Source organism: Podarcis tiliguerta (genome assembly GCF_965153285.1).
Source record: "Podarcis tiliguerta genome assembly, chromosome: 8".
NCBI lineage: Eukaryota > Metazoa > Chordata > Lepidosauria > Squamata > Lacertidae > Podarcis > Podarcis tiliguerta.
This window is the reverse complement of record NC_139541.1, coordinates 56,554,751-56,571,079: the sequence shown is the minus strand read 5'-3', so window position 1 is coordinate 56,571,079 and position 16,329 is coordinate 56,554,751. Positions and strand designations below refer to the sequence as shown.

General features: G+C 44.2%; 1 protein-coding gene across 3 annotated transcripts in view; it reads right to left on the bottom strand.

Moving 5' to 3' along the window:
• The window catches only part of ADGRB2 (adhesion G protein-coupled receptor B2), a 157,784-nt gene that overhangs the window by 74,318 nt on the left and 67,137 nt on the right, over window positions 1-16,329 (bottom strand). For all 3 annotated transcript variants that reach the window (XM_083453080.1, XM_083453081.1, XM_083453079.1), the window contains exon 4: window positions 8,947-9,111. In XM_083453080.1, coding sequence (XP_083309206.1) covers window positions 8,947-9,111 — 165 coding nt within the window. The remainder of the gene's footprint in view (window positions 1-8,946; window positions 9,112-16,329) is intronic.

Here is a 16,329-nt window from a genome sequence, read left to right as displayed (position 1 = left end):
AATGTGGCCTGAGGGAATTCAGGAGTGGATTCAACCAGGAACCCCAAGTTCAATTCCCAACATCTCCACATTGGGCTGGGAAAGACCCCTGACTGAAACCCTAGAATGCCAATACTTGGTTGTATAAACCAATGGTGTGACTGGGTAAAAAGGAAGTTATCTTTTCCCTAAGGCAACAACCCAACTCTGGCCAAAGGAAGGACTGCAAAGAAACAACGTACACCAGCCAAGGAAGCCTCTCATTCAGCCAGAGTGCACCATGTGACATTGCCTGACCTTATAAAAGCTGCCAGATCAAACTAATTTATCGGCTTGGGCAAATAGAGTTCAAAGCTGCTCCAGTGCTCCTGTGTGAGACTCTTTTCCAGCCCTCTCCCTGGATCTCTAACCATTTCAAGAAATGCTTCTCATCTTAAATGTATCCATGGAATATCCAAACTGTATGAAGTTTTAATGCTAGTCAATCCTAGTTGACAAGGTCCAGTTGATCAGAGCCCATATTTGCTAGTCTGTCTACTGAGTTTCTCTAGCAAGTCTATCCAGATGGGAGATGTGGCCAAGGTAACATCATTCTCTGTGGCAGCTCCTAAGTTGTGGAATTCCCATCCCCACAAAGGTGTGCTTGACACCTTCATTGCTTCATTGTGCAGCTTTTGTCACATATGGAAGATACACCTCTTTACCCTGGTTTTTGAAATTTGAGATCTTATGCACCAGGTTCCGGGCCCCCTGAGTGCTTCAGCCCCCCCCCCCCCAGCATTCCCTATGAAGGGGTCAGGTACCCATTTTTTGTGTCGGGCCATATGCATCCAACATCAGTACGTCCAATGTCAGCACATCCACTGATGTCTGTGTGTGACGTCAGCATACTACGGTGGCAAGCTGATATCAGGTGCACACACTGGTGGGCTTGCTGACATTGGGCATGCATGTACATCCATGGCATGCATGACCCTAGGCACCCACAGTCACAGGTCTAAGCTGGCAGGCCTGCTTGAGATATATAATGATCCACACTAGCTGTGATTGAAATTTGTTTCAAACTTTTTTTAATCTTGTATTTTACATTGCTGTGACCCACCCCGGGACCTTCTGGCGAAGAGCATGTAATAATAATTCTGATAAATAAGTAAGAGATACCTTGTCTCTATTGTGTGCTAGGAAACATCTTCCCCAAGGCATTTAGTTGCCTAGTGTCAGAAGGCAGAATGCTGAATTATCTGGACTTTCCACCTGCCCACAAAGACAGTTTTTATCTTCTGTCGCATTCCCCCAAAGTCAAATCAGTGCTCCGTCATTTCAAGAGAGCAGCAGAATCCCCATTACTGAAAAATAGAATACATTTTGCTTCCCCTCCTTCCCTGTTATGAAAGTACACAGCTACATAAACAGACACTGGAGCTTTATTACGCCCTCCATTCTGCTGTCTAGTCCAGCCTGGGTGGAAAGAGGAACAGACAGGCAGTCAAACTCTGTTCTAAAAATGGTCGGCATACATCACGAGCACATCCTCTTCTTGATTTAAGCTTTGCAGAGAGCTGGCTAGAAGTGTTCAGTTTTTTAAAAATGCAACTGGAATTTATCTGCTCTAAAAGAAACTGCAATCTGAAGTGTTCTACCTTTCAGGGATAACATTGGAAGATTGACAAAAATATAAATTTGGCTTTTTTTAAAAAGCTGGTAAAATTAAATCTTTTTTGAGTATAATTGGGTGAAGCATGACAACAAGAAATGTACCAGAAAATGAACCTCTCTACACTTCTGTAGCAGGCTAGATTGTTGTACAATTAAGCCAATTGTGCATGCAATGTGCAACAATTATCGAGATCTGCATAAATGTATACTACACTCTGTGCTTTTGAATGGGGACAAGCATGATGTGGAATTAAGGCAGTTGCACATGCAATCCATGACAGATACTCATGTCTGCATTCATTTATGCTCCAGTTGATACTTATGAATGAATGGGGAGGGTGATGCGCAAGGAAAATAAGCTCAGTACTAAAGCACATCCTTTGCATGCAGAAGGTGTCAAGTTCAATCCTTGATGGCATCTCTGAGTAGGGCTGGGAAAGACTCCTGCACGAAACCCTGTAGAGCCATTGCCAGTCAGTGTAGAATAGCTTTTCCCAAGTTGGTGCCCTCCAGAGGTTTTGCACTACCACTCAGCTCCAGCCAGCACGGCAATAGTCAGGGATGGTGGAGGCTATAGGGGACATTTAGAGGACATGCTGGGAAGGCTGGTGCAAATAATACTGAGCTACAAGGGCCAGTGTGACTTAAGGCAGCTTCCTATGTGTATGCAACGAGTGACAATGATTCATATATGCACTGCTGCTTTTGCTCCTGAATGGACAGCATAATACCTGCAGTTGGCTGCCACCAGGGGATGGAGGATTTCATCTGCCATGCCCCACACGCTTTATGGATATTCTGGCTTAACCTATTAGTAAGCTGTACGCTTGCTTAAATGTTAATATATGTTAAATGAATGGTTAATTGTTGATTATTATTGTTGCAAGGTTGTTGTTTTTTTGGGAGGGGGAGTAAGGTTGTATGCTGCATCCCATCTAATTCCTGAATCCAGCAAGGGTTAAAATCTAATGGCAAATTCAATTCTTGAAATAGCCAGGCCAGCTTCTTGGTAATGGTCCTAAGCATGGGTCCCAGGAGGCAAATGGGTCAGCCCACTCCTAATGGGCCCTCTCCCTCACCTGGCTAGAAGCAAGAAAGACAAAAGATAGAGCTGAGCATGTGAGCTGGGCTAGAAGCAGGCTGTAGGCAGAACCATGAGAAGGAAAGCCATTCTGGATTTCTACTTGGATCCAAGGCTGTGATGACTGGAGGAGCAAAACCTTCTGGGGTGTTGAGCCCCTCCATCATAGGCTCAAGTTGTATATATTTGTAAATAAACCATCACAAAAGCACCACAGTCTCCATTGTCCCTCATTCAATGGAAACTGAACCCTTGGTAAGTGCCTGGCACCCCTGGAATCTTGCACCGCTTGGAGATTGGGGTGGTGTACAACATGATTATTTTAGCAGTTATAAGTCTAATCATGCATTGTTACTGTATTTAGATTTAGATTTTTCTGCAAACCACATTGAACAGAGTTGTACTTTGGGGTAATGTGGTCTATCAATAAACTGGAAATGACAACATTGACAATTGGCAATCACAATCTGGATCTGCTTTTCAAAAATAAAAAAAATGACACATCCACATTTGCTGATGACAAGCCTCTCAAATGTGTAATGCTTCTCATGTGGGAAGGAAGAAATACCTTCCAGGGCAAAGACGCCAGTTTGCCACCCCACCCCTGTTACATAATACCAACGTGTGGTTAGAATAATAGAATGAAGGAATCCTGCCCACAGCCACCCCTGGGTAGGTTTGAAACTACCAATCCTCTGATCAACAGCCAGATGCATTGACCCATTGTGCCACTGGCGGGGGCTGGCCAAGAAAGAACAGCTCAGCATCAGTGCCCTGCAGTGGAGGGCTCATGCATGCACACTCTACATGAACAATACTTCATGCTTGGATGCAGAAACGCCTCTGGAGCAACAACATGCTAAAATTGCCCACCTGACATTCTAAGAACATAAGAATGTCAACACAGTGGCCAACCAGATGCCTGGGGGAGAGCAGCAAGCATGACCTGAGCACTCTCCCTTCCTTTGGTTGCAGCAACTGGTATTCAGAAGCACTGCTGCCTCCTAATATGGCAAGTAGCTTTTGATAGCCCTCTCGTTCATGAATTTGTCTAATCCTCTTTTAAAGCCATGCAGATTGGTAACCACCACTGCTTCCTATGGGAGTGAGTTCTGTAGTTTAACTATGCACTGCATAAAGAAGTACTTTCTTTTATTTCTGCTGAATCTTTGAACGCTCAGCTTCATTGGATGTCCACGATTTGCATGTTATGAGAGAAGGTTCACTTCCCCTCCTCTACCCACTTTCTCCGTGCCATGCATAATTTTATAAATTTCTATCATGTCAATTTTGCTCACCACTCTCTAAAAGATCATTCCAGCAACTGTTCCTGATGGGATCAAGTGAGCTTTGGGCTATGGTGTAATTTTAAAGCACATTCAAAGCACCGTCCTCCACTTAGAATTGTAAGCACTGCAGTTTATCCCTCACAGAGTTACAATCCTCCGCAACTCTTAACAAACTGCCCAGAATTATTGGAGGGTGGAAATGTGCTTTGAATGCATACCCAGCCAAAATTTGTGGTCATTTTGATCTATTTTTCCAGTCCCATTTCTGCCTCTTTCCACAAGCTTTCAAAACAGAGGAAAGTAAGTGTAAAGGTTAAGCTGCCATCAGTTGCTACCAAACCCATGTCTCTTGGATGTGAGATCACAGCAGCCATTACAAATAATATGAAAGAGGGAGAAATTTCCCAAGATAATTTGGGTTTTGCCTTGACAGTGGATGAAGATACCCAGAAAACTGATTTCCATCATCCAGTTCCTCCCAGGCTGATAACTCTTTGGAGAACACCTGAACAGCTTCCTGGTCAAACTTAATCAATGCTTCATTTATCATGAAATCCATTCACAATATCTTACATTCAGACTTGCAGATGTTTTAATGATTGAAATTAGAAATGGAGTATGGTACTTCATTTTCTCTTTGCAAAAACCTGGGGAAACTGTCTTTGAAGTCTGCTACATTTTCCAAAAATTAATATTCAGCTTTGCTAATGTAAGAACTAGCAGGTTTTCTTTTTAATTCTGATCTCTCTGCCTTACAAGGGACCCAGGAGTTGTGCTGATTAGCGCTCAAGACAGATATTAATAATTACTGGCTTTTAATATTTTCAAAGGGAGAGAGGACATTGTTTGGTTATACCAGCATACTTTGGGGAAACCTGAGACCTTTTGTGACGTGCAGAAGCCAGTGTAACGGGCTTTTACAAGTAGGGAGTGATAATTGGGCTTGCTTCACATTTCAATTGTAAGCCTGTCTAATTCACACTTTCCATAACAATATGCAAACCAAAGCACATCTATCTTTTGAAATTTGCACTTCTCTAAATTTTGCGATCCTGTTTCCAACCCCAAAATGTATGTATTAGGGAAAGTAAGCATAAAATGCATATATTAGTGAAAACAATATGCAAAAATGCAGTTTCAAAAATGTGTGTGTTAGGCAAAATTGCATACCAAATGTATTAGGAGAAATGTGCAATAAAAATGCTGGTGGATTTTCATAGGGACTTTTAAAAAAATTACCAAAAACATAGTTTGTTCTTCTGATCTTTTTGTTCACACATCCCACTTTTTTCTTGGATTTGGTTAATTTCATGCCTGAGGAAACAAAGCAGCTACTGGACTACTTTCTAATTTCCAGCTAATCCAACGGCCATTCCTGTGTAAATTATTCCTTGCTCTCCCCCCCTTCCCCCCCCTAATATGCCTATTGGATGCCTTTTGCTGTTCTCCAGAATCTAAATACGCTTTCTGGGTTGTTTATCCATTGAAAGATTCATGAGGTGAAACCTAAAACAAGATGAGGAATTATTTTTCACCTCCAGCAGGCCAACGAGAAATTCAGGGATATCTAGCCTTTGATGAGTTGAGATTAAACAGAATGATGTGGAGGGGGGAAAACAACTTTTATACAGATATATAAATATTTCTACAATGACCTCCTGAGCTCTCCCAATTCAGCTTTGTTCAGTGTTTTCACGCTGGCATTAGATTTTTCAAGCAGATAGTGATCCATCATTGATTAGCTGTCATAGGCTCTGAATGCTAATTAATGCATTTCAACTCTTCAACGTCCTTTAAATCAAAGATACTAAAACCACCACAGTTTTCCAGGGCATGCAAAAGCCAGCACGACTTGAAAAGAAGAAGGAAGCCCAAGGACACTTTCAAAAGCATGCCTAAAGTAAATATTCTTATTTTTAAAAATGAGCATGTCAATTAAGTATGTATGTAGCACCAGAGTTCTGAAACTTGCAACTGCAGCATGTCATGCTAGAGATAGACACTGACTTTGATGGCTTTAAAAGACAATGAGGCAAAGTAACATTAGAAGAATCTTCTGGATCAGGACAATGGTCTATCTAAGCCAGCATCCTGTTCTCACAGCAGACAACCAGATACCAGTGTTAGAAACTAAGATATGAAAGCTAAGAGTTAAATGGCTCCTTAAACCTAGGTGATGGGCACAATAACGGAATGTCTAGGCACACTTTTTTTATAACAAGAATACAAAGCTGAAAATGAATGAACTGCAGCTAAAATACTATGTTCATTTTTCACATGGTCTAGTCCTTCCCCTGCCCACCCCCCTAATATTCTTAAGAGGGTCTCTTCTCCAGTCTTCAGAGACTAACTGGAAGTGGGGAGATAGAAAAAGGTCCTCCTTTCCTTCTACTCTGCAGTTTTAATCTGAAATTTTAGGTGCAGTGCTGCGCCCAGAGCTCAGAAACTGCTCACACTAATGAAATTCCCTGTCGCAAAATGCGCCTAGAACAATGGGAGCTTCGAACACTGCCAGATACTTGTGGGAAAGCCGCAAGCAGGACCTGAGCACAAGAACATTCTCCCCTCCTGCAGTTTTGAGCAACTGGTATTCAGAAACCTTTCTGCCTCCCTCCACGTCTATTAGCCATTGATAGCCTTCTCCTCCAGGAATCTGTACAATCCTCTTTTATAGCCATCCAAACTGGTGGCCGTCACTGCCTCCTGGAGGAGCAAGTTCCATAATTCAACTATGTGCTGCATGAAGAAACACTTTCTTTTAACTGTTCCAAATCTTCTACTATTCAGCTTCATTAGAGGCAAAACTGGGTGGACCAGGAACTTATCGAGGGAAGAATTTGGATCTGAAGAACTGAAACCTTCCTAGTCCCCTGGCATGCCCACCAAAATGAGGGAGGTGGGGATATACCAGCCATGCAGCTGGAATAAGCACTTTCCTCCCAGTGGAAGCAAGGAGAGGGAAATTGTAAAACAAAGGGAAAACAAAATGCAAGAGAAGACTCCCACCCTCCCTTCCTGTGCCTGGCCAGGCTTTTGATATCTCTGATATCCCTTTGGCTCTCTCCCAGCCTAGAGGCAGGATGCCTCCCAGCAGTGGGGCTGCTCCTATATTCCCAGGAATGACCCACATTGAACCTCATGGGAATTGCTTCTGAGTAGGCATGTGTAGGACTGCAGTTTTGGTAATGCTTCAGGGGTGTGCAGGATGACGAAAGGCAGTTTCTAAGAATTCTCAGGTGGGGGTGGTGGTCCTTGTTTACAAGATGGCCAAGGGGGCTTCCTCTTCTTTTTGGATTACAACAGCGACAAGAGCAACGACAGCCTTGGCCCCACACTTTGAAGTGTGGTTTGGCTTGGCTCTCCTCAGCAGCTCAGTTCAATGCCAAACCACCCATTATGAAGGGAAACCCATGATTTTATATTCATTCATTTATTTATGGTTGTATTTATTGCTGAATGAAACAAAAGCAGGCTGGGGGAAAGGAGCAACAGTGCCGGGGTCAGATGTTTCATTCTTTCACCTGACAACCCCATAATCTCAAACTCACCTCCAGCTGCTGCCTACCTTGCATTTTCCCTAAGCAGGGAAAGGCAGGAGAGGAAGGGAAAAGAGAGATAGAGAAAGAGGGGAGAGGGTTAAGTATCCCATCCTCAGCACCAGTGCCCCCAATTCAGTATCATCCTGCCTGCTTTTAAGACAGCCATCCTATGCATGCTGACTTGGAGTAAGCCCTGTTGAACATCCTTCTGAGTAAACATGCACAGGATTGTGCTGGAAATAAAATTCTGTATATCAGGGAAAGCCAACACTGTGCGCTTGTTTTGAACCACAATTCCCATCATCCTTGACCATTGGCCATGCTTGCTGGGGCTGATGGGAGCTGGAGTCCAAGAACATCTGCAAGCCACTGTGGTTGGCTACCCCTGCTGAATCTGTTTGGGAGATGCAATCACCCAGCTCTCAAAATAAGGGTCCATTTAAAGTAAGGTGGTTCAATGCACGGCCCTTTTGTGCCCCTTACCCAAGACCTCACACTGCCTTCCCAAAGCTGAGTTAGTGAGGTGCTGGGCTTTGGGAAGGAGGTGTGATGGCTCTGACAGGGTCCTAGAGTCCTCCATGCTCCTTCCCAAAGCTTAGTTAGTGCTTTTCCAGCTTTGGGAAGGAGGTGGGAGAACTCTAGGACCCTGGGATGTGTGTGTCAAATTTTGGCCTCACTCCCCCACCCTGCAGGACAAGCACTGCAGGTTCAAAGTACTCTTGTGGCTCACTTGGTAAGGAAAGTTGGGCTGCCCTGAGGTAAAGGATTCCTGATACACTCACTGGCTCAAAGGAGAACCGATTCAGTTTCTACACAATTTTGCATTACAGTATGTCCTTTTAACGGAATGGGGCATTGATCAGGCAGGAGAGATGCCTTGTTGCAGGATGGATAAAATACTCTTTAATTAAACAGGGCACATTAAAAAACGTGTGGCAAATTTACGGCAAGCTGTTTTAGTCATTTTTATTTCATTAATACTTCACAGTACTTATGGGTTATGGCTGAATTGGCTTTATAACTAATTAAACCTATTAAGTGTCTCATCCTTGCGAACCAGAATTGAACCTGTCCTTGGGGGTGGGGCGGGGCGGGGCGCCGAATGGGTTTCTAAATCTTCCTTGGGACTGAACTGGAAGCGACAGAGGCAAAGCTAAATCGAAAACAGAACAGAACCAAATATTTCAGAGGATGTTTATTCCTGCTTCTAAGAGTGCAGCCACATTAGCATATGAATGTTAATAATGCCAGTTGGAATGAACATTCTGGGAATACAAAACAAAGCGCGATGACAGACAGGCATCTCTCACGAAAGCAACCTGACACAACGAAGGAAGACGTAACAAAGGGGTGGAAGGAAGGGGAAACAGCAGCAAGCCCCCTCCCCATTTGCCCCGTCTACCTGGGCAGGTGGCGGTATTATTGCATATCCGGGTCTCCCGCAACAACCCGCTACATAGTGTCCCGTAAGGCGATGAGACGCAGGAGCGAGTCCGCACCTGGGTGCCTTGGCCGCAGGTCAGTGAACAGACGCTCCACTGGGACCACTCCTCTGCTGCAGGGTCTCCTGTGGGAAAGAGGGAAACACGCACACAAGCATACAGACACAGAGAAAAACTGGTTCAGCCACCTCCAGAACAGACGGAAGACCTGAAAGTAGCTCTGATGCTGTGCCCACGCACCTAGGGCTGGACAAATCAGGCTATTTCTGGTGGGCATAACTTCTGCTGGTGTTTGAGCAATTTTCCATTCTGTTCTCTTTCCACATTAATCTGTGTATGTGTGTGCATGTTTTCTTAAGAGCATCAAACATTTCGTGCAAATGTGTGTTCAAAATACTTGTATTTTCTCTTAAGATGTCCATTCCCATTCTCTGTCAGACTTCTGGGGTGTGCACTGACCACAGGATGTGGTTCAGAGACCAAATCAGTGCCTGATTTAGAGTAATAGAATCAGAGAACTGTAGAGCTGGAAGGAACCCACAGGGTCATCTAGTCCAACTAGTTGCCCTCGCAGGAATGACAGCTAAAGAATCCCTGGTGCATCTAGGCCAGTATTGATTGATAGCAATAGCTCTCTAGATTTCAGAGGGTCTCTTCTTGCCCTACCCAGAGGTATCGGGGATTGATCCTACGAGCTTTGGCATGCAAGGCAGATGCTCTACCGCTCAGCTATGGCCAAGCAGCCATGTATGTGTAAGGTTCAGAGCTGAAGTAGTGCACAGAGCAGCAAGCAAGCAAGCACAGTGTTTGGAGGAGGCTGCCACAGGCAAAATGTCTATCCTAACTGAAACAGCCAACTCAGAAGAGAGAAAACTAGCAAAGCACATAGAACAGACAAGATCAACATCCCTCCCACAAAGCACTCTGGCCGGAGGGCCTTGGCAGATCCTTTTTGTGTGTGGATGGACTTGTTTTTAAAAATTGCTATATTTGTATTGCATTGCACTTTGTATTTATTGTTGCTGTTAAATCACTCAAGATTTATTTTTGGGGGGGGGAACAATGCACAGAGTGACTAACAAACAAATATAGAATCCCTTCTGATTAGAAGTAAGATGTGTCAGTCACAAAAACACACACGCATACTGCCTCACCCTCCCCCCACCCTGGCAATTTCCATATATTGTATGGGAAAATTGGGGAGAAACATTGCAATTTTTGCAGATCACGTTATCCACAGCTCTGTTTGGTACCAAATTTTCTAATTGCTCACAAAGCATTGGGGGGCCCCAGTTTTGGTTCAGAGGGATTTGAAGGGAGCTCAGCCTTGGCTAACTCCAAAATAAGCCCAATTTCACATAATCCTAGAATTGTAGAGTTGGAAGGGGCCTCTAGGGTCATCTGGTCCAACCCCCTGCAATGCAGAAATTGCAAGTAAAGAATCCCTGGCACATGGCCATCCAACCTCTGCATAAAAACCTCCAAGAAGGAGACTCCACCAACTTCTAAGGGAGTCCATTCCACTTTTGAACAGCTCTTATCAGCAGGAAGCTCTTCCTAATTTTAGTCCTATCTTGTAATTTGAATCTATTGGTCTGGATCCTCCCCTCTGGAGCAACAGAAAACAAGCTTGTGCCATCTTCCACATGGCAACCCATCAGATATTTAAAGGTCACTGTCATATCACTTCTCAGTCTTCTTTTCTCTTGGATAAACAGATCCAGCTCCCTCAGCTGTTCCTCATGCTGCTTTGTTTCCAGAATATTCATCATCTCGGTTGCCCTCCCCTGCACACATTCCAGCTTGTCAATATTCTTCTTAAATTGTGGTGTCCAGCACTGGACACAGAACTCCAGGTGTGGTCTGACCAAGGATGAGGAAGGTACTATCAGTGCTTTTTTTCTGGGGGGATGCATATCCCTAAACATTTTGTGAATCCTTGCACTTTTGTCGATTTACTGTATTTATTTTTCCCAAGTTTAACTATAAAACAGTGATTTTCTTGAGTCAAAATGAGAGTACCCCTAAACATTTTTTTAGAAAAGAAGCACTGGTCTTTTTTACTTGCCTTGGTTTGGACACCATACTTCTGGTTCAGGATTCATAAAAATCCAGTGCTCTTCACTACAAAGTACACTTTTAAAACTGAGAATTGCATGAAAAAAGCTGGCACTAGGAATTGCAGTCAACTAACCTTTACTCAGAGTAGACCCATTGACATGAATGGCCCTTATTAACTTAAGTAAAGGTAAAGGGACCCCTGACCATTAGGTCCAGACGTGACCAACTCTGGGGTTGCGGCGCTCATCTCGCTTTATTGGCCGAGGGAGCCAGCGTACAGCTTCCGGGTCATGTGGCCAGCATGACTAAGCCACTTCTGGCAACCAGAGCAGCGCATGGAAACGCTGTTTACCTTCCCACCGGAGCGGTACCTATTTATCTACTTGCACTTTGACATGCTTTCGAACTGCTAGGTTGGCAGGAGCAGGGACCGGGCAACGGGAGCTCATCCCACGGCGGGGATTCGAACTGCCAACCTTCTGATCGGCAAGTCCTAGGCCCTGTGGTTTAACCCACAGCGCCACCCACGTCCCTCTTATTAAGTTAGGTTTCATTTATTTTAGTGGGTCTACTCTGATTAAAAGTCAGTTGACTACAAACCTTAGCTCCAATATGCATGTTAGTTTAAAAGGTGTGGATTTGTTTCTGAATCTGCAAAGATCAAATTCCTCACTCATCTCTAACCTGCAATCTGCTGGGGGTGGGAGGCAGCTGGAATAGCTAGACATTTAGCTGTTTCCCACAGTGTATCAAACATCAAACAATAACCTGAATTGAGACAGAACCGACTAATCACCACTGATAGAACTTCCTTACCCTATGAATCACCTCAAATGCTCATATTTGCTTTACAAACTAAACATAATGAGGTGGTAGAATTCTGGGCTGCATCATTTCAGGTCTGACATCAGGGTGTGGGTGGGTTTTGATGTTCCACAGACAAAAAGCTCCTTGCTGCAGGGAGAAAACTTGCACACTAGGGAGAGGTTGCATCCAGAAACCATCTCCTTCATCTGTTTATTTTTGCATGCCACCCCAATCTTCAAGTAGTGCAAGATTTCAGGGGTCCCAGGAGCTTGCCCAGGGTTCAAGTTTCATTTTGGAAATGAGGCACTGTGGAGACTGTGGTGTCTTTGTGGTTAATTTACACATATATACAACATCCACACTCAAAAAGTATCCTCTCTCAAAGCCACAGCCTTGGCTTCCAGCAGAATTCAGCCATGGCACTCCCTCTCCCTCCCCCCCCCCCTCTCTGCATTTCTAGCCTGCAACTATTTGCACCTGGGTCACATAACACACACACTTTCAACTCTAAACTCTGGCTTTTGTCCATTTCACTATCAGCCCTCTCTCCTTTGCTTTCTTAATGGCCCATCTTGTTTCCTTTTTTCTCTTAATGGCCCATCAATCGTCATCATCACACACACCCCAGTGATCACCTGAACACAGGAAACTAAGTTAATTTAGCTAACTAAAAAGCTAAGTTAATTAGCTTTTAACACATGCTGGGTCCAGGGGTTAGCTTAGGTGTTTGGCACCCAGTTTAATACCCCAAGTCTTGATTAAATTCTAACACTTACTGGATCCAGGAATTTAGAGGGGTCTGCCACCTTTGAACTCATGACAATATACAAAAAAAGTTTCTTTTTCCATGGGAGAGGGAGCATACAGAGATATAAACAAGGGGTACTACAATCAAGAATTCTACCACTTTGTTCTGCAGAAATCAGCCATCAAGTGAGTAATTGAGTGAGAAATTACTATGGGAACTGTATAACTTAGAGAGGAATTAAGGCAGTGTAGTTCAGGGTGTCCAAGAGGTGCTTGTACCCAACCCCATCAGCTTAGAACCCACCCAAAGCCTCTCAACACAGGATTTCAAGAAATCCACCAATAGCTTCTCTAACAAATACCTTTTATCTGTGGCACAAGAATATTTCTACCATCTTGCAGCTGTGTAAGTTCCAGAGAGATGACCACACATCCATTCACATTAATTTTCCATTGGGGTCCCTTCCAACTCTACAATTTGATGATTCCATGTTCAGATTCCTGCATTGCAGGGGGTTGGACTAGATGACCCTTGGGGTCCCTCTCAACTCTACAGTTAGATGATTCTATTATATATATATATGGCACACCATATATATTTTTCACCCTTCAGAGCTTTGGGTAACCCTCTCATGTAGGAAAAGTAGGTTTCAGCACTGTTCTTTTGGACAGCTCCCTGGATGGATGGCAAGGACATCCTAATACCTGACAGCTAAGATGAGTCTTCGTTCCCCACTGGAGCTGCTACTGAATTTTCACAGGAACATAAGAATTTCCCTTCATAGAATCATAGAGATGGAAGGAACCCCAAGGGTCATCTAGCTCATTCCCCTGCATTGCAGGAATCACAGCTAAATAATCCAACAGATGGCCATCCAACCTTGCAAGACCACAGGTTCACCTAGGCTGCAGCTCTCCAGGGTTTCAGCCAGGAGAACATTCCCAGTCTTACTGGGAGATGCCAGGAATTGAACCTAGACCTTCTGCATGCCAAGCAGAAGCTCCATATACCACTTAGCTGCATCCCTTTCTTTCCCTTTTGTTTCACAAAAAAAATTCAGAGTAATTCTGGAGGCATTGCCTTCAGTGAAAACATCTAAAGAATTGTGAGAAAAGCCTCTTCATCACTACATCACCATCAAGAAAGAAACAAACGAACGTTAAGGACCTCTAATGAAATTTCAGAGAAGGATTCTGCACATTCCTAAGCTACCACCTGTGTGCTCCTAAAATTAAAAGCATTCTAAAGTTTCCAAAGCCCAAAGTTTCTGTAAGACCAAAGAGAGATTTCTCTGTGGGCTTTTTCACCCTGGCCTAAAAACTGATGTTTCTGTTGTTGAACTCTTGCAAATCTTTTCTGTAAAAATTTTTTGTGGGCATTGGTGCATCTGAAAAACAGATGGCATGACTGGCCCTCTGCCCTTGAGGGCTCCCCACTTTTTCAGTCATGCAGATGCCCTTCAGAAAGCCATTGTTGGCCTGTGGAGAAAATATGTGGACCCGTCATTTGCTGAAATATGAGGCGGTCCACTCCTTGATGACCCCCAGTCAAGGCTGGTGGCTGAGGCACAGACCTGGTTCAACCAGCCTGCCTCTCTTTCCTTCTGCCCTGAGCAGGCAAGGCATTGACATTTACAACAATCTGGCTCTTTATTAGACTTGATGATCTATCTGAAGTTATTGGACGGGCTTGCCGTAGAGGACATCCATTTAAATTACGGAGGAACAGATGGAGGAGGAAGGAGGGAGGTGGGCTACATTTTTCCAAAGAGCAAGAGAGAGAAAGAAAGAGAACGCAAATATTAGCCGAAAGGGGCGTCCATGTGAGAAGTCATTCCTGCAGAACACTGACCTTCAAGTATGAGGGTAAAATGGATATTATTGTGTGTGAGAGGGGGGTGGATGCCTTCTGTTACCAGTATGCCTGGAGTAGACAAAATAAGACTCTGCTAGGAAATAAGAGGCCCAAGCCACAGTTGGTGAAATCCAGTGTATTTCCAAGGACATCAGGAGATGTCAGCCTTGGGAGTATGGTTGCTATCACCACGCTGTGTTTATCTTGATTTAGGGCCTTCTTTACAAGCCAGGAACCAATAGTTTCAGCAGGATATTTCAGAATGACTGGTATTTTTTATTTTATTTTTAAAAAAACATGTAGCTAGTCCGTAATTCAACCCTTCATCAGCCCATGAACACAACTGGATTTTTATAATAATTTTTGTAATAACAAAAAAGATTTCTTTGGCTATGTTTGAAACAAGAGGAAGAACTAACAAGTAGGAGGTCCTCTGCGCAGAGAAGCTGGAGGAATGCTACTGGGTGACAGAGAAGGTGAAACTGCTCGACACCTATTACCCTCTGTTTTCACCCAAAAGTGAAGCAGGGCTTAACCTGGGAATAACAGAATAAATGATGCAAAGAAGGGAGCTGCAGCCCAAGACAGGAAAAGTGGTGGAAAGGGAATGCCTAGCTACTTTAAATGAATTCAAATCTCCAGGGTCTGATGAGCTGCACCCTGACTCCGTTCATGACTAAGGGGACAGTGAGTGGGGAGGCTCAGAAGCTTCACAGGCTCCAGAGTGAGACCTCATGGGTGTCATGTAAGCTACAGGCACCACATTGGTGACCCATTCAGTAGCCATTGCACCAAACAAGCTTATTTATCAAGGTCAACAGACTTGCCACTATCTATATTTGCACAACTGGCTCAGCAGATCCCTCTAAATTCTCCAGGATTGTAGCTCCAATTGTCTTCGCAGGCAGTGCACACAATGGCCCAGAGACTATAAATCAAAGGCAAGGAGAAAGGGAGAGGAGAGGGGAAGTGAATGGCGTTCACATTACCCAGACGAATTTGCTAAATAAATACGCAGGAGCTAAACAATTAATACATTTGTTTTCTTTATGGGTCTCCAAGGAAGGTGCTAAGAGAACGCATAAATGGAGCAAATTAAACTCAGTTGCACCAGGGAGGGTGGTGGTGGTGGAAATAGGAAGAAGGGATAAGCGCACATCATCTCAATTCGCTGTCGCCATGAAAATGATGGGGCTCGGGGGATTGGTGGGGATTGAAGATGAGATGCAGGTTTTTCAGTCATTGGAGGCTGCATCTTAATTAAAATGCATGTGACTATTGGAGCTGGAGGAGAAGCTGGTGATGAATAGCTGGTCCCAGCTTAGACGAGCTACCAGTTGTAACATCTGGCAGGCGTCTTCACCCCAAAATTGGTTGCCTTTGAGCAATGCAAGGCTGTTGTGAGTATTGTAAGACAATAATAATGCTGTACTGGCAAAAGCACAGGCCAGCCTTTGCCAACCTGGTGCCTTCTAGACATTCAGGACTGCAACTGCCCAGCCCCAGAAAACACAGACTGCGTCTGAACACCAACAATGCTCTTGTGCTTGGATCCTGTTTGCCGGTTTCCCTTTGGGGGATCTGGCTGGCCACTGTGAGAACACGATGCTGCAACAGATGTATCCAGAAGGACTCTCCTTATGTTCCTATACCATCCTTCATCTAAAATTATTTCAGGGTGCTTTGCAAACTGGGAGGGAGGGAGATTTGCTGAAATGTTTCATGGTGGGACATTCCATGGCAGCGAGCAGCTGTGGTCTCTTATTTCCATCAACCCAACTTATTTTGAATATATACTACACAGTATATATTTAAGTATTCTTGCCACCATCTCTTATTGGCAGAGGAGCTTTATGCATGGGGACCAGCCTAA